General features: G+C 40.1%; 2 protein-coding genes across 3 annotated transcripts in view; both read right to left on the reverse strand.

Annotated features, from left to right (window-relative positions):
* The window catches only part of LOC129868200 (long-chain-fatty-acid--CoA ligase 6-like), a 105,734-nt gene extending 102,581 nt beyond the window's left edge, over positions 1-3,153 (reverse strand). Inside the window, exon 1 of the mRNA XM_055941959.1 lies at positions 3,062-3,153. The gene's annotated coding sequence lies outside the window, so the exon portion shown is untranslated. The remainder of the gene's footprint in view (positions 1-3,061) is intronic.
* Positions 3,154-13,097: 9,944 nt separating this feature from the next.
* Positions 13,098-18,835, reverse strand: LOC129867777 (solute carrier family 22 member 4-like). 2 transcript variants are annotated; one of them, XM_055941284.1, is made up of 10 exons: positions 18,332-18,835; positions 17,807-17,910; positions 17,570-17,724; positions 17,313-17,484; positions 17,007-17,133; positions 16,379-16,479; positions 14,103-14,317; positions 13,827-14,009; positions 13,448-13,583; positions 13,098-13,355 (listed from the first exon to the last, which is right to left on the reverse strand). In XM_055941284.1, the coding sequence occupies exons 1-10, from the start codon at positions 18,722-18,724 to the stop codon at positions 13,280-13,282; spliced, it is 1,662 nt and encodes a 553-aa protein (XP_055797259.1). In that variant the 5' UTR covers positions 18,725-18,835; the 3' UTR covers positions 13,098-13,279. The 2 variants fall into 2 exon arrangements, with proteins under 2 accessions (XP_055797259.1, XP_055797260.1); XM_055941285.1 differs by lacking the exon at positions 13,098-13,355 and having other exon boundaries at positions 13,444-13,583.
* Positions 18,836-19,054: the final 219 nt, after the last annotated feature.

Consider the following 19,054-nt stretch of genomic DNA (forward strand, 5'->3'; position numbering starts at 1 on the left):
GGAAAATACCTTCCTGGATCAGAGGATGATGTATGAAAAAATCACTGCGTAATAAACAGCTCTACACCAAATGTGCATCCAACAAGTATTGTGCATAACTATTGAAGAACCACGTTAATGACAGTTTGGCTTTAACGTTAATGACAGTTTGGCTTTAAGTAAGTTGACTCTTTCGGTTAGAAGCATTCCATTTTTCAAGACTGAAAAACGGGGAGGACTTTAGAATGCCTGTGCTGATGTGCAGTTTTATAACTAATCTCATGGTACTCTGCAGATTTTCCCTCCCCGTGAGAGAAAATGTGGCTGTTTAAAAGCACATTTCCTGCAATTCTGCACATTTTGCCACGAGGCAGAGAGGAACATGTGCAGTTTGATAGCTCATCTCATTCTATTCTACACATTTTGCCATGAGTCTGAGTGAAAATTGAGTATTTTAAAGCTAACTTAAGCAAAAATGTACAGTACCAGTCAAAAGTTTGGACACACCTACTCATTCAAGGGTTTTTCTTAAAAAAAAAAACAATTTTCAACATTGTAAAATAATAGTGAAGACATCAAGACTATGAAATAACACATTTGGAATTATGTAGTAACCGAAAAAGTGTTAAACAAATCAAAATAGATTTTAGATTCTTCAAAGTAGCCACCCTTTACCTTGATAGCAGTTTGCACAGTCTTGGCCTTCTCTCAACCAGCTTCATGAGGTAGTCACCTGGAATGCATTTCAATTAACAGGTGTGCCTTGTTAAAAGTTAATTTGTGGAATTTCTTTCCTTAATGTGTTTGAGCCAATCAGTTGGGTTGTGCCAAGGTAGGGTTGGTATACAGAAGATAGCCCTATTTGGTAAAATACTAATGTATACGCTGGGAGTCGGGAAGCAAGTTCAGGGAGTGACTTTTAATAATAAATAACACAAGGAATAAAACAAGAAACACGAGTTGCGTACAGACATGAAACAACGGAACAGAAACAATAACGCCTAGGGAAAGAACCAAAGGGAGTGACATATATAGGGAAGGTAATCAGGCAGGTGATTGAGTCCAGGTGAGTCTGATGAGGCGCTGATGCGCGTAACGATGGTGACAGGTGTGCGTAATAATGAGCAGCCTGACGACCGAGCGCCGGAGAGGGAGTATATGTGACAAAGCCTAAGTCTATATTATGGCAAGAACAGCTCAAATAAGCAAAGAGAAATGACAATACATCATTACTTTAAGACATTAAGGTCAGTCGATCCAGAAATATTCAAGAACTTTTAAAGTTTCTTCAAGTGCAGTTGCAAAAACCATCAAGCGCTATGATGAAACTGGCTCTCATGAGGACCACCACAGGAAAGGAAGACCCAGAGTTACCTCTGCTGCAGAGGATAAGTTCATTAGAGTTACCAACCCAAATACATTTCAGCCCAAATAACTGCTTCACAGAGTTCTGTGACAGACAAACATCTCAACATCAACTGTTCAGAGGAGACTGTGTGAATCAGGCGTTCATGTTGAATGATAAAGGCACTGGATTATGAGCTGTCTTGTTTGCTAAATGAACAAAGGAAATAGGTAGTGGCATGTTGCATATAGCCATAGAAGCACAGTGACATATGTCTCAATGCAGTCATATTCATGGCCTTCAGTTAGTTATTTTTGGCAAACCATGCCATGGGAGTGAATGTCATTCCAGGGCATCTGTTCTGTTATGTTTAATCAAATCTGACTAACCCAGTGCACCGCTTGCTATGAAATGTATCTGATGGTGTTTGATGTTTAGGTAAAAAGAAAAATAATGTCCCGTTTGGAACACTGACAAGTAAAGGGCATAAAAACAAATGTTTTGTTGTTGCTGAGTGGTGGGCCTGGCTACCCACCTGTGGCTACGCTCCTGGCTTCCTACATCCACTGAGACTGAGTATCCAGGACCTAGCCTACTGAGGCAGGGCTCACTCTAGGCAGAGGGAAGGCTTTGACATTCGTGCCTCTGCTTGGAAACCGAATGCTGGTTGATAACAAGTGTGAAGTGTCAGGCGTTGGGAAAATCTACTTATTTATTACGTTTTGGAGTTTGAAAATGTGAAAGCTTGATTAACTGGCCCGGTTAGCTCGGCAGATGATGCCGGGCCAGCAGGCAACCCTGAATGTCAAGCCCTACAGTCTCTTTTGCTAACCCACTCCCTGTATTCCATGTAAAAAAAAAACACCTACTGGAGAAGACAGATTTTGGGCCCAGTTATCCCTCTCACTTCGCCTCTTCCTTTCTGGTGTGACTCACAAATTTCAGTTAATTACTATAGCTCCCACCTTGGGCCAATCAGTGTCATTTTGTAAATGCCTATGTCAAGACGTATCATTCACCCAAGTTTAGTCAAAATCAGGCCAGTGCTGTCTTAGATATCTCGTGTGAATAACGAACAAACGGATGGACAGAGACCTATCCACAGTCCCCTCACAGATTTCATCATGGGGGAAAATTAAACCCCACCAGTCACAATTTGCCTAGGCTTCCAATATACACAAACTCTGACACCAAAGAGACTTTAAAGTACAGAAAAACAAATGTTCTGTTATAATATTCACATTTATCTGCAACACGTAAGTACACACACACATGGCACACGTAAGTACACACACACATGGCACACACACACACACACAGGCCTTGAAACGCGACAGTCAAAGAGCTGTATTTGAAAATGCCATACATTTAAAAAAAGGTCCTATAAATTCTAAACATTGATCACTAATAAAGCCTGAATGAAACAATGTTGCTTATGTTTAAGCCTACAGCAAGTCAAGGTATGTGGGGATGAGTTTCCTAGCAGCCTATGAGATGACCATTTTCACTTTTACTTTTTCACATAGCATATGGCTAACAGATTATAACAAAGCATGAACATGTATTACTGCTTTATTATCAATACACGATTTTGAGTGTATTATAGTATTATATTCTTAACCGAAACACAAAAAATACATGTTTTTACCAATTTTCTATGAAAACATAGCTAAGGTAGCCACTAAGACCTAAATAATTCTTATCCTATCCTTTGATATTTACATCAAACAAACTCACCTTAAAATGCAGTGAGACGACCGTATTCCATAGTAAAATATCCTAAATATAAATTAAGTTTGAGGGACCCAAGGATAAGAGTCTCGCACAATGTTTTAATGGCAGTCAATTTTACTTTCACTTTTTGTTGTGATCAAATGGGGGGAGGGCTCTGGTATGGAAGCTGTGCGCATCTATAAAAAGGAAGTAGAAAATATTGTGGCTATTTGATCAGCTCATATTACTGATGATATTGCAAATATACACTGAGTGTGCAAAACATTAATGACATAGACTGACCAGGTAAATCCAGGTGAAAGCTATGATCCATTATTGATGTCACTTGTTAAATCCACTTCAATCGGTGTAAATGAAGGGGAGGAGACAGGTTAAAGAAGGATTTTTAAACCTTGAGACAACTGAGACATGGATTGTGTATGTTTACCATTCAGAGGGTGAATAGGCTTAAAATGTAAATGCCTTTGAACAGGGTATGGTAGTAGGTGCCAGGCGCACAAGTTTGTGTCAAGAACTGCAACGCTGCTGAGTTTTTCATGCTCAACAGTTTCCCATGTGTATCAAGAATGGTCCACCACCCAAAGGACATCCAGCCAACTTGACACAACTGTGGGAAGCAATGGAGTCAACATGGGCCATCATCCCTGTGGAACGCTTTTGACACCTTGTAAAGTCCATGCCCCGATGAATTTAGACTGTTTTGAGGGCAAAAGTGGGGTCCACGGTCGTTCTGTGTTAATAGCTATGCTATTGTTTTTGAGACAAGTGTATTGCAGTTCATTTAGTCTATGACAGTTTTTGTCGTTGACAAATTAAAAGTTGACCCACCCATGACATTGAACTCTGAACTGGTTTGCTCCTACACTCTCTGGTGTAGAGGGACTGTAGACCTACAATTCATTATTAAACAATACACGTACTGCTCCTAGCAATCCTACTGGTCCTATATGCTTAGTAGTTGTTGCATGTTATAACTTTAGCATGGATTGGACAGAGGACTAGCTTAATTCCCATGTGGCTCAGTTGGTAAAGCATGGCGCTTGCAACGCCAGGGTTGTGGGTTCAATTCCCACGGGGGGACCAGGGTTCAATTCCCACGGGGGGACGAGGATGAATATGTATGAACTTTCCAATGTGTAAGTCGCTCTGGATAAGAGCGTCTGCTAAATGACTTAAATGTAAATGTAATTCATAGTAGTTAAAAGCAGACTGCGACTCACAAAGTAAGCAAAATATCGGTATTTCCACAACAACTAAGAGCATTGAAGCATGAGGCTAAAATGATCTGCTGTTTTGGCCCAGCAGCTACAATACTATATCAGCGTGAAGCACACTCGTGCACATGCGTAGATCCTCTGTGTGAGCTTATCTCAATATCTGCGGTGCTGCTCGTGGCAAATGTCATAACGCTGAGTCTACCTTTTAATGCCTGGACTGAGTGATAAGACTCAAACCAGTTCAGAGTTCAATGTCATGGGTGGGCCTTCTCGGAAACTCTGGATGTAACCAGTCAAACATACAGTACATTAGGTAGTACAGTTAGACCAGGCCCAGGGTCCTCAACTAGACCACGTTGAGTGTCAATTCGTCAACTTACCACCAGATGGGGATGTGCATCCGTCCAGACTCTGCCATGGGCACCAAGAGCCACCTCCTGTCACGGATGAAGTAGGTCACTGCTGGCATGAACATTTGGCCCAAACCAGATCCCATGAAAACCCCCAGGGAGCCGAACCCAATGCAGAATCTTGGATTTTGCAGGCACCAACCAGTACACAGGTCAAAGGTGTATTGTGCTTATTGGATAAATCCGATATTTGCATAGAAGTTGTACAGTTAGGAATTATTGTTAGTTTATTATTAAAGTTTGTCACAAACCTAACACATAAGCTACCAAATAGTTGGAGAATCCACCAAAGCCCACAAAGACGGAGCTGGCGCTGAATGCCTTCCAGTTTTGGTGAATACCTGGGCGAAGATGTAACATCATCATGGAAAAGAGTATTGGGCTTCTTCCAAACCTGCAAATTAAGAAATTATGTGACTAAACTAAATAAAAATAAACTACATTATGAAACAAAGATAAATTACATAAAGAATGATAGTAAAAAGCTTTGGGGCACCTTAAATGAAATTTTGGGGTTGAAAAAAACCAACTCGTGTCCTTCATTCATTGAATCAGATGGCTCATTCATCACAAAGCCCACTTATATTGCAAACTACTTTAATGATTTTTTCATTGGTAAGATAAGCAATATTAGGGATGACATGCCAGCAACAAACGCTGACACTACACATCAAAGTATATCAGACCAAATTATGAAAGACAAGAATTGTACTTTTGAATTCTGTAAAGTCAGTGTGGATAAGGTGAAATAATTATTGTTGTCTATCTTCAATTTAAGCCTCATAGAGAGCTTGTGCCCTCAGGCCTGGAGGGAAGCTAAAGTCATTCCGCTACTTTGAGTAAAGCCAGAGTGTAGATGTATGCGGATGACTCAACACTATACACGTCACCTACTACAGCTACTGAAATGACTGTAACACAACAAAGAGCTGCAGTTAGTTTTAGAGTCGGTGGCAAGGAATAAGTTAGCCCTAAATATTTCTAAAAACTAAAAGCATTGTATTTGTAACAAATCACTCACTAAACCCTAAACCTCAACTAAAACTTGTAATAAATAATGTAGAAATTGAGCAAGTTGAAATGACTAAACTGCTTGGAGTAACCTTAGATTGTAAACTGTCATGGTCAAAGCATATTGATGCAGTAGTAGCTAAGATGGGGAGAAGTCTGTCTATAATAAAGCGATGCTCTGCCTTCTTAACAACACTATCAACAAGGCAGGTCTTACAGGCCCTAGTTTTGTCGCACCTTGACTACTGTTCAGTCATGTGGTCAGGTGCCACAAAAAATGACTTAGAAAGATTGCAATTAGCTCAGAACAGGGCAGCACGGCTGGCCTTTGGATGTACACAGAGACCTAATATTAATAATATGCATGTCAATCTCTCCTGGCTCAAAATGGAGGAGAGATTGACTTCATCACTACTTCTATTTATGAGGTATTGACATGTTGAATGTACCAAACTGTCTGTCTAAACTACTGGCACACAGCTCGGACACCCATGCATACCCCACAAGACATGCCACAAGAGGTCTCTTCACAGTCCCCAAGTCCAGAACAGACTATGGGAGGCACACAGTACTACACAGAGCCATGACTACATGGAACTCTATTCCACATCAAGTAACTGACGCAAGCAGTAAAATTAGATTTAAAAAACAGATAAAAAAACACCTTATGGAACAGAGGGAACTGTGAAGCAACAAAAACATTGGCACAGGCACACACACGATAACATACACATGGATTTAGTACTGTGGATATGTGGTAGTGGTGGAGTAGGTGCCTGAGGGCCCTCAGTGTGTTGTGAAATCTGTGAATGTATTGTTATGTTTTTAAAATTGTATATACTGCCTTAATTTAGCTGGACCCCAGGAAGAGTAGCTGCGGCAGCTAATGGGGATCCATAATAAATACAAATACCCTTTAAAAGTCATGGTTGATGATTCCATACATTTTTGGTATAAGAATCTCTAATGGGCTATTATTATTTGTCTTATTTATGGAAATGAACAGATACACAGTGAAGGTATGGAAGTATTCCTCTTGAACTGCTCCATTCCAAATCAAGTCTACCAACTTTTTTTTGTTTGTCATTTTTTTGCATTTTACATTTGGGGGGGGGGGCGACAGGTAGCCTAGTGGTTAGAGCTTTGGGCCAGTAACCAAAAGGTTGCTAGATCGAATCCCCAAGCTGACATGGTAAAAATCTGTAATTCTGCCCCTGAACAAGGCAGTTAACCCACTGTTCTTAGACCGTCATTGTAAATAAGAATTTGTTCTTAACTGACTTGCCTAGTTAAATAATGGTAAAATAAAACTTGTATTTTTTATTTTTTAACTGTTAGGTCATTACATCCTTTTTGTCAAACTTTTCATTCTGATAACTCAACGTAAGAACCACCGAATTCCTTACGAATGTTATTCTTCTTTGTTCTTTCCAAACTTGTGTTTGTAATACACACCTGTCGGACAGCTGACTTATGATGAAGTCTCCCACCAGAACACCAAGGAACTATATTGAGGAAGTCAGAGGCTCTTTGTACTCAATGTCACATAACACTGCAAAACAAAAAAATAAACCATTAGGGACTGACCATAGAGTTAGAAAGAGAACTCTAGATGGATAAAACCTGTTTTAGCATGGACATTGCCATTGAGGGCTTCCACCATTTTAAAGTAGTCAACTGGGTAGGACTTCCTAGAGTCCCAGTTGGTATTAGATAGAATGTCGTGGCCCGCCCGCCTGTGGCGAAGACAACCTGTGGTTACCTAGGTTACCCCATTGGCTCAGAGCAAATACTTGACCTTTTTCAAATGCAATTTTCTTGTTGTCTACTTGTTTTGATCAATTATAAAACTATATTGAAGAAAAGTAAAACATGTCTAAAGATTACTTTTTAACATTGCCTGCTCCTGAGTGTTCTCACTACTTAGACAAATATAATATTGTAGGGCTTCCCTCATGCCCCTTTTCATGACGTGCTAGCAGCCATGTGAGTGAGTGCTAGTTAGCTACCGACCAGAACATTAAGCTAGCCAAGACCAACAACACAAACAAACAGACTATAAAGCTACAAGTAGTGGGAGGAGTTTCAAACGGACTATACTTAACAAGTTAAATATCTTACCTGTAATTAAATGTTTTCCACACACATAGCTACTTGTAGCCTACTTGAACACAGGGGCTATGTTCCAAAATGCATACAGTATATCACAAAAGTGAGTACACCCCTCACATTTTTTAAAAATATTTGAGTATATCTTTTCATGTGACAACACTGAAGAAATGACACTTTGCTACAATGTAAAGTAGTGAGTGTACAGCTTGTAATACAGTGTAAATTTGCTGTCCCCTCAAAATAACTCAACACACAGCCATTAATGTCTAAACCGCTGGCAACAAAAGTGAGTACACCCCTAGGTGAAAATGTCCAAATGTCCAAATGTAAAGATGGTGTCCATCTGGTTTGGAGGCAAGACATGTGAACAACATCTGATTAAAAACATAGTAAATGCAGCTAGCTGTGTTCTGTTTAATCTAAGCTTGATAGTCAGCCAAGTTATTTGTGCATTTAATATTGCAGATTGATAGTGGCTTTTATCAATATAATTGTCTGCATCATTTCCAATCCCCCACATATATTTTTTTCAAAAAATACACTACCAGTCAAAAGTTTTAGAACACCTTCTCATTCAAGGGTTTTTCTTTATTTTTAATATTTTCTACTTTGTAGAATAGTAGTGAAGACATCAAAACTATGAAATAACACATATGGAATCGTGTAGTAACCAAAAAACTGTTAAACAAACCAAAATATATTTTATATTTGAGATTCTTCAAAGTAGCCACCCTTTGCCTTGATGACAGCTTTGCACACTCTTGGCATTCTCTCAACCAGCTTCATGAGGTAGTCACCTGGAATGCATTTCAGTTAACAGGTGTGCCTTGTTAATTTGTGGAATTTATTTCCTTCTTAATGTGTTTGAGCCAATCAGTTGTGTTGTGACAAGGTGTTTGTGTGTGTGGGGGGGTGTATGATGAAACTGGCTCTCATGAGGAGCGCCACAGAGGATAAGTTCATTAGAGTTACCAGCCTCAGAAATTGCAGTCCAAATAAATGCTTCACAGAGTTCAAGTAACAGACACATCTCAACATCAACTGTTCAGGGGAGACTGTGTGAATCAGGCCTTCATGGTCGAATTGCTGCAAAGAAACCACTACTAAAGGACACCAATAAGAAGAAGATCCTTACTTGGGCCAAGAAACATGAGCAATGGACATTAGACCGGTGGAAATCTGTCCTTTGGTCTGATGAGTCCACATTTGAGATTTTCTTTGTGAGACACAGAGTAGGTGAACGGATGATCTCTGCATGTGTGGTTCCCACCATGAAGCATGGAGGAGGAGGTGTCGGTGTGCTTCGCTGGTGACACAGTCAGTGATTTATTTAGCATTCAAGGCACACTTAACTAGCATGGCTACCACAGCATTCTGCAGCGATATGCCATTCCATTAGGTTTGCGCTTAGTGGGACTATTTTCTACAGGACAATGACCCAACACACCTCCAGGCTGTGTAAGGGGTATTTGACCAAAAAAGAGAGTGATGGAGTGCTGCATCAGATGACCTGGCCTCCACAATCATCCGACCTCAACCCAATTGAGATGGTTTTGGATGAGTTGGACCGCAGAGTGAAGGAAAAGCTGCCAACAAGTGCTCAGCATATGTGGGAACTCCTTCAAGACTGTTGGAAAAGCATTTCAGGTGAAGCTGGTTTAGAGAATTGCAAAGCTGCCATCAAGGAAAAGGGTGGTTAATTTGAAGAATCTCAAATATAAAATGTATTTTGATATGTTTAACACTTTTTTGGTTACTCCATGACTCCATATGTCTCATTTCATAGTTTTGATGTCTTCACTATTATTTTACAATGTAGAAAATAGTAAAAAAAATAAAGAAGAACCTTTGAATGAGTAGGTGTGTCCAAACTTTTGACTAGTACTGTATGTTGTTGTTTGTTTTGTTAAATTTCTCACTTGTTTGATAAGATTAGTACAGATTTTCTCAGGAGGCCCCACATGGGGCCCCGACCCCAAGTTTGGGGTTGTCACTGGTTACCACAGCCACAAAAATTTGCATAAATTAGGCATAAGGTTTGCAGTGTGGTTAGGGTTAAGGTTTAGGGTTAGGTTTAAAATCAGATTTTAAGTAGAGACATTTTAGAAATAGGCAGGTTTTAGGCATAATTATGACTTTGTGTGTGTGGTAACTAATGACGACCCTAGTTTGGGAACCACTATACTAACTTCTCTCTCTGCTTGCTTCCTCTCTCTGTCTCCTCTGCTTCCTCATGCATGCATTGTAGCCTGCCTCAGCCTCACCACTGAGCATCACATCATTGTCTGTCTCAGTAGCCTTCTCTCTGTAAAGCAAAATTATTATGAGAACTCAGTAGTCTACCCAGGTGAAGATAACGATCAAACCGCTGTTTATGATTCTACTTCTTCACAAAGAGGCAAGCACGATTCCAACTCAGTCAGGTCAAGAATATAAGCTTTCTGAGCTTTGATCAACGCTGGGAGCAATATTTAGATGTTGACCGGTAATTTATTTGATTGTGTACTATATTCTGTATATATAGTTATGGCCATTCCACCGTCATAGTACTGATGAAGCCTGAGCTGGAATGGCTAGCTTCATTAGATCTAGATCCCCTTCACACAGTGCCTTCAGAAAGTTTCCACAGCCCTTGACTTTTCCCACATTATGTTGTGTTACAAAGTGGGATGAAAATGGATTTAGATCTACACAAAATATTCGAAGTGGAAGAAAAATTAAAACATTAGTAAAACAAAATCATGAAAAATAAAACACTAATATATCTTAATTAGACAAGTATTCAACCTCCTGAGTCAATACTTGTTAATCACCTTTGGCAGTGATTACAGCTCTGAGTCTTTCTGGGTACATCTCTAAGAACGTTCCACAACTGCATTGTGAAACATTTGCTCATTATTCTTCACAAAAGTCTTCCAGCTTTGTCAAATTGGTTGTTAATCTCTATTAGACAACAATTTTCAGGTATTGCAATAGATTTTCAAACAGATGTAAGTCAAAACTGTTACCAGGCCACTCAGGAACATCCACTGTCTTCTTGCTAAGCAACTCCAGTGTAGATTCTGCCTTGTGTTTTAAGTTATTATCTTGCTGAAAAGTGAATTCATCTCTCCAGTATCTGGTAGAAAGCAGACTGAACCAGATTTTCCTCTATTATTTTTCCCGTGCTTAGCTCCAGTCCTTTTCTTGTTAATTAGGGTATTGCTTACACCCGTGGCCTGCTGCCTGAAACGTTTCAGTTTGTTTAAATGTTCAGTGTGTGAAGGGGACTGCTGGTATGTCTGCACGTTTTAAAATAATATATTTATTACAATATCAACATTTCTGTCTTATCAATGTGAGAGAGCATCGGCCGGCAATCTCACAAACCCATTAGGAAGGATCCTGGCCGCCAATGCAAAGAAAATCGTCCACTGAAAGGGTCCACAATGTGATTTTATTTTATAATAATAACGAACTTCGCTACTCCCGCTTACACTGTCTGTCAGTTGCTTGGCCATTGCGCACAACTGGATCAGCAGCCAATGATGAGGCTAGAGAGGTTGTGGAGAAATCCTGCACGGAGCCTTCACGGTGCGCTGCAACTTCAAGAGCGCATCAGCAGTCAGAAAGTCTTGTTTATTTTCAGAGTGCTTAGTTTGTAAAGTCTTTAACTCGATCACCGGTGTTACCGCTCTACGTCATGGTTGTTATCTTAAGGGACTGCACCGGTTATAGATCGCATTGATTAGTAGCAACATTGTTGCGAAGCTTTGACATACAAACCATAAGACTGACAGACAGTGCAACTGCAAGCCTGAAGTCAACAACCCCCCTTCTCTCTTCCCTCTATAGTGCTTTTCGCTGCAGCAGACTTTATTTCCCCCGCAATGCGCTTCCCTTTGATGTTCAGTGTCGCTGGACTCTTATTGCCCTGCCAGACGTATTTGGGTTGACATTTTAGTTAAAGGGAGGTTGCTTGTGAGTTTATTGTGTCTTGTTATTTGAACTGTATTGATGCGGTGTGGTACTATTGACATGTGGCTGAGAAGATTTTGGACATTTTAATTAAAGCCTTGGTTTTGTCTATAAACACCCACACACCCTCCCCCCATTCAAACCCTCTGTGCTCCTCCACTGGGAGGTAATACAGATTATTGCAAATCTTCTAATGTTGATGACTGAGTTATTTCTTGTAAATTGTTTCTAGGAAGTTGCAGTTAAATTTCTCTCCCATTATTATTGTATGGGGTATTATTGGTTGGGTTACCCCTGTGCTGTGATGTGTGTTTCATATGGTTTGTCTTATATTTTCTCTCCACTGACTATCTGGCAAACAAGCTACACTCAAGGCAGTCTCTTCTGCTGGTGTGTCTGTGGTAGTGGTACTCTATCTATCCTACTCTTTTCCTTTCGGCAGGGTTAATACCTGCCTGGTGCCCGAACAAAATCTTTGTTTACCCCTCTCTGACAATAGTGCTACAAGGTTATGGGACTCTTCATGCATAACTCAAGAGTTATGTAGTTATCTTGTCTCAGCCAGGCACCCACATTAATTCAAGAGGAACTTGTCTTTATCTTTTAACCTCTACACGATTAATGTCCAAATGCTGTGATACGTTTTGTAACTTAGCCATTCATTTTGCCTGCTGGTTTTATGAAGTTTAGGTGTACAGTACATTCATATAAAAATCCTTAACAGTCTTTTGACGTACCTGTGCATCAATCGAAGTTACATAATAATCCCCATCAACATCTGTCAGTTTATGCTAGAGATACTGTATGTATTTTGCATTGGGCTGTTTCTCAATCCACAACATCAGGCTATGTTGTCCTTCCGCATCTGCAGAGGAAGGTGGCCGAGCGACAGCAGTGTTTGTCAGACCTTGATACATCCTGAAAATCGGTCATCTCATGAAAACGTCTCACAAACACGATGGTTCTCCATCTTTCTCTATGACCCCCACAAGCTCCACATGACTCATCTGAATTTGGTAATGCTGATGTGCCAACTTCTGTCTGTAGTGTCAGATCCGTTTGGGCTACAAGCTTATACTGTATGACTGTGGAAAGGGGACTCTCATGAACATGATGGTGTTCTCCGTTTTGCTTTACGACCCCCATAAGTATCACGGGGCTAGTCTAAAGGTAATCCATACCAATGAATGGAAGTATGGAGGTAGTTTTGTGCCAACAAAAATAAGGGGTTAAATATTTGTCCCCAAAAAATATATTTCCTGAACTTTCTTATATCGCCTAGATATAGGACAGACACTTCAAAACCTTATTCCTTATTATTTATTTTTGACTGTCTTTTTTGCCATTTATGAACGTGTTATTCAATGTGTTTCTATGGGTTAGAGTAGTAAAGGCCACATTTCAATATTTTATCAACTAGCTTTTTTATATACAGTATATTGTTTTATACCTAAATGGGTCCTAAAATTCAAAATCAAATAGTTAAATGATCCTTAGAAGAAAAAGTACAAGATTTACAATTTAGATTCCTTCCTATACTCTGATTTGCTATCTACGTTTTCGGTGTCTTGGTCTGTGTTGCATCGACACCTGTAGAAAAGATGAAAACACATGTTTGAAACAATTCTTCATCAAGATGGATGGAGGAATGTACGTAGAGACGGACGGACAGTCAAACTCACCCTTTGATATGCTGCATCTGTAAGATGGTCTCTGGCAAATCCTTGCCGTAACTCTCAGGTAAAACGAAGCAGAACAGACCCCCAAGTATTGCAAGGCTACCAATGAATATGTATGGTAGGTACTTGTAGTAATTTCCTGCAAATAAATAAAACAGACATTTTCAATATCAAGGGAGAGGTCTGAACATCAGAAAACCAAATTAACAGTGAGAGACATTGTCGAATACATCCACTCAATCTTGTTTATCTCTACTGAACAAAGAAATGGGTAGTGATCCAGGTCTTACAAGATTGGATATATATACTTTAACAGTCCAATATTGACATTGATGATTGATGAATTAACTGATTGAATGATGAACTGATTGATTGGTCTTACCGAGGTAGATGATGAAGGGGGAGAGGATGGTTCCGATGCGTGCTGCCATGGAGCACGTTCCCATGGCCATGTTCCTCACCACGGTGGGGAAGAGCTCCGACGTGACTGCGTACACTACACAGAACGCTGCCGTGATGCCAAACTTCCCCACCATCTCCAGGAAGATAGCCACTCCTGGGAGATCTGAAACATAGAGAGACAACCAGGTGTAAATTAGGGGATGTTTATAAAGATCTGTAAATGAGGTCTCCCTCTGAGACGGTCAAAGAATTTTACCTGTTGGGACCATGTTAATGAAGAGAATAACAGCTCCCCCTAGGAAGAGAGTGGAGGACTGGCAAAACCGTCTGGAACAGTATCTGAGCAGCAACAGGGCAATGAAATAGGCTGGCACTTCTGCAGCTCCAGACAGGAAGCAGTTGATATAGGGATTTCCACTGAGGTTGGAAGTGTTCAAAAGCAGGGCGAAGTAGCCACATGTGATAATAATCCTGCAGAGGGAAATCAAATATACAAAGTCGAATGAATTACAGTTGAAGTCGGAAGTTTACACACACTTAGGTTGGAGTCATTAAAACTCGTATTTCAACCACTCCACAAATTTCTTGTAAACAAACTATAGATTTGGCAAGTCGGATAGGACATCTACTTTGTGCATGACACAAGTCATTTTTATAACAATTGTTTACAGGCAGATTATTTCACTTCTAATTCACTGTATCACAATTCCAGTGGGTCTAATTTGACTGTGCCTTTAAACATCTTGGAAAATTCCAGAAAATGATGTCATGGCTTTAGAAGCTTCTGATAGGCTAATTGACATAATTTGAGTCCATTGGAGGTGTACCTGTGGATGTATTTCAAGGCCTACCTTCAAACTCAGTGCCTCTTTGCTTGACATCATGGGAAAATCAAAATAAATCAGCCAAGACCTCAGAAAAAAATTGTAGACCTCCACAAGTCTGGTTCATCCTTGGGAGAAATTTCCAAACGCCTGAAGGTACCACGTTCATCTGTACAAGCAATAGTACGCAAGTACAAACACCAAGGGACCACGCAGCCGTCATACCGCTCAGGAAGGAGATGCGTCTCCTAGAGATTAATGTACTTTGGTGTGAAAAATGCAAATCAATCCCAGAACAAGGACCTTGTGAAGATGCTAAGGGAAACAGGTACAAAAGTATCTATATCCACAGTAAAACGAGTCCTATATCGACATAACCTGAAGGGCCGCTCAGCAAGGAAGAAGCCACTGCTCCAAAACTGCCATAAAAAAGCCAGACTATGGTTTGCAACTGCACATGGGGACAAATATCGTACTTTTTGGAGAAATGTCCTCTGGTCTGATGAAACAAAAATAGAACTGTTTGGCCATAATGACCATCGTTATGTTTGGAAAAAGGGGGAAGCTTGCAAGCCGAAGAACACCATCCCAGCCATGAAGCACGGGGGTGGCAGCCTCATGTTGTGGGGGTGCTTTGCTGCAGGAGGGCCTGGTGCACTTCATAAAATAGATGGCATCATGAGGAAATAAAATTATGTGGATATATTGAAGCAACATCTCAAGACATCAGTCAGGAAGTTAAAGCTCTGTCGCAAATGGGTCTTCCAAATGGACAATGACCCCAAGCATACTTCCAAAGTTGTGGCAAAATGGCTTAAGGACAACAAAGTCAAGGTATTGGAGTGGCCATCACAAAGTCCTTACCTCAATCCCATAGAAAATGTGTGGGCATAACTAAAAAATTGTGTGCGAGCAAGGAGGCCTACAAACCTGACTCAGTTACACCAGCTCTGTCAGGAGGAATGGGCCAAAATTCACCCAATTTATTGTGGGAAGCTTATGGAAGGCTACTCGAAATGTTTGACCCAAGTTAAACAATTTAAAGGTAATGCTACCAAATACTAATTTAGTGTATGTAAACTTCTAGACCACTGGGAATGTGATGAAAGAAATAAAAGCTGAAATAAATCATTCTCTCTACTATTATTCTGAAATTTCACATTCTTAAAGTAAAGTGGTGATCCTAACTGACCTAAAACAGGGAATTTTTACTAGGATTAAATGTCAGGAATTGTGAAAAACTGAGTTTAAATGTATTTGGCTAAGGTGTATGTAAACTTCTGACTTCAACTGTAGATGAACAGGCACAAACAAAGTAATATTCAAAGTAATATTCAGAGTCATTAAATGACAATTCCACTCAAAACATTTGTGGTATTTGTTTCATTAGTCCATTGTTGACATAGTCCCAAAATGTTTTGCTTGTCAGCAATCAAGTTTTCAAGATATGTCACTTTCAAAATAAAGAAGTCATCATTTACTTTGCATTTTGCATAATATGATGCTGCGTTTTGTATCATATGATGCAAATTGCATCATGTGAGGATTTCTGTATTTTGAAAGTTACATATCATGAAAACTTGATTGCTGACAAGCAAAACATTTTGGGACTATGTCAACAATGGACAAATACCAAAAGATAGTTTTTTGGGGTGGAGTTTTCCTTTAAGATTGTGTAGGATTTGTGTTAACAGATGCCAAGATTTACCACAGAAGGGAACACAGAATTATAATTGAAAGCATATTGCTGCTCCTCATGACATCCAGAATGTTGTATTTCTTGTCCTTCATGGCCAGAGCATCTTCTACCTGGAGATAAGTCATCATTAGGATCATCATTAGGATACACCATTTAGAAGAGCAAAATGCATAATGGATGAAATTGCTGAGAGTAGATTGCCCTTGTATTTTATTCCCCGTGTCTCTCCTTCATCACCGTAAGCACAGAGTCCACTGTCTCACTTTCATTATTCTGCAGTTCTACACTGCATTGGTTAAAAGATAACACTTCAGAAACCTAAACTAGAGTCAGGCCAGAGTGAGTGGTCAAGTAGTCTGATGAATGACCTGGATTACACCATAAAACAGGAAGGGATGCATTAGTCTCTCAAATGATTTAACAATGGTTATTAATCAACTTCATTCAGTTGATGTATTGCAGCACCTGCAAAAAGGACTTTGACTTCAACTGGATAGGGGCCTAAAAATATATTAACAAAGACATAGGCACTTTTTTATAATTCCTCTATATATGTTTTTTGTTACTCCATGTCCCTGGGAAGGTTTATTTTTATTAAATGATGCAAGCTAAACTGTAGCTAAGTAAGCTTGCTCACCTCTGAGGGAGTGAAGATGACCTCTGGTGCTTCAACTCTGTTCCTCTTGGCAGCATCTCTCAGTATGGCCTCAGCCTCCTCAACTCTCCCCTGAGAGAGCAGCCATCTGGGGGACTCTGGGATGAACCTATACCAATACATATGCACAGTTATATAAACGCTACTGAGGCCCTATGTTAAATCAGGCTAATGTTTGTATTTGACATAGATAAGAAGTCCCTTCGCTAAAAGAAGAATACACAGAGCATTAACCATAGTAGAAGGTTTTGTGGCAAACACATTCCCGTGGGGATACATTTTGCTTACCACCATAGCGGGATGTATATTATTCCAGAGCCTGTCATGGCAACCAGCAACCACCTCCAATCACGGATGAAGTATGCCACAGCCGGCATGAACATGTAGCCAATCGCAGAGCTCAGGAACACTCCAAGTGCGGAGAATACCACACGAGCTCCAGGGCTCAGTATTTCTGTCCCTGAAGACCAGATATGCAAGTTCAGTAAATTTACCAAATGTGCAAGAGATACTGTAGATACAAGTTATGCTTATTTTGAACCTACCAAGAACATACGCTATGACGTAGTTTGAGACTGATCCAGCACCAGCAAAGAAGAAAAAAATAGTGAATGCCTGCCAGTTTGGGGAGAATATTTGTGCGAAAATGGCCACACTCTGGATTATCATCATAGTAAAGAGCACTGGCTTTCTTCCAAACCTGTTGATGAAAAATGATGTAAGTTCACATTGTCTGAGATGATTCTCCATCAGGACTGAAGTACACCGTATACAGTACAGACCTGTCAGACAGCTGGCCAGAGATGAACGTTCCCACCAGCGCACCAAAGTAGTGAATTGAAGTGGTCAAGGGAACTTTGTATGCATTATCACACACCACATCCCACTGCAAAATACATATATTTCCTAAATTACACAAATGCCCTTTCTCTCCTTTTACAAAAAGTGAAACTGCAGTTACAGTGCAGTTACAGTGCTATTTTAAATGCCAGTAGTTGCACTATAACTGCAAAATAAACACAGGTGAATTGCTAAATTATGGCACTAGACAGCAAAGTAAAACAGCAGTTTGTTTCTGGATGCAGTAATTGCAGTACAACTCCAACATAACTGCAACGTACTGTACTGTAACTGCAATTTGTTGTTGTAAGGGTTTGGGTAACCCAACAGTGCAATCCAAAGTGTTTGTGTAAGCATTTCAAGTTCATCATTCACATATTTGTTTTTCATACTCTTTTTATCACAGAATTGTTTTGTCTTTGGGAATAGCTAATAATGTTTGCATTGATTTGCAATATATTTCTCACCTCAGTGACGAATGTTGACTGGTAGACGTCTTTGCTGTATTTCCAACCGTCCAAGCAACTTTCCAGCTCAATTTCACTCACGTTGACATCCACATTTGGAATGATATTTAGGCTAGAGTAGTTTCTAACTGTCTCCACTTTGAGCCTTGAGCAAGAGCTATGCTGCGATGCACCATTTATTGTCTCCATTGGGATGGTCACATTTCTCCACATCTCACTGATATTATACTCCTCAGGAACATAGCATTCATGTGGCGGTGTATCACCTACAAACACTATATAAATACCAGTAAACCCATTGGGCAGGATACTGATGGCCAATGCCAAGAAGATTGTCAGCTGAAAGGGTCCCCATGTTCCCAAGAAAGCTGTGATTCCATCGTAATCTCTCATGTTGCTGCTGTGTTCAGTTGACCTTTGAGTCCAGTCACTTATTCACTTGCGGAAAACTGCCTGCATTGTATAGCTGCTCCAGACGTTGTTGTAGTGTTGTCGGATATTATCCATCACCATCTGACACCGTCAACAAACAGCAGAGCTCTCTCCTTTCATGCACCAACCCCTCTTGAAAGCAGGTAGATAACATATCATTGCATCTTGAATTGCCCCACTCGGTATTGGTAATGTATTGGAAGGTCATTAAAAGTGAGGGTTAATATATTATAGGATGACGCTGTCCGCTGGTGGTGGAATTCAACCTCGATGTAAGGACAACAGTTGAAA

The sequence above is a fragment of the Salvelinus fontinalis genome, chromosome 13, assembly GCF_029448725.1.
Source record: "Salvelinus fontinalis isolate EN_2023a chromosome 13, ASM2944872v1, whole genome shotgun sequence".
Lineage (NCBI taxonomy): Eukaryota > Metazoa > Chordata > Actinopteri > Salmoniformes > Salmonidae > Salvelinus > Salvelinus fontinalis.

Excerpts from the sequence above, each read along its gene's own strand:
- LOC129867777 (XM_055941284.1), bottom strand. The coding sequence starts at position 18,724 with ATGAGAGATTACGATGGAATCACAGCTTTCTTGGGAACATGGGGACCC. Across the intron at positions 17,134-17,312 it reads ATATACATCCCGCTATGGTG|GTTCATCCCAGAGTCCCCCA; the intron begins GTAAGCAAAATG and ends GTATTGGTATAG. Across the intron at positions 13,356-13,447 it reads CAGATGCAGCATATCAAAGG|GTGTCGATGCAACACAGACC; the intron begins GTGAGTTTGACT and ends TCTTTTCTACAG.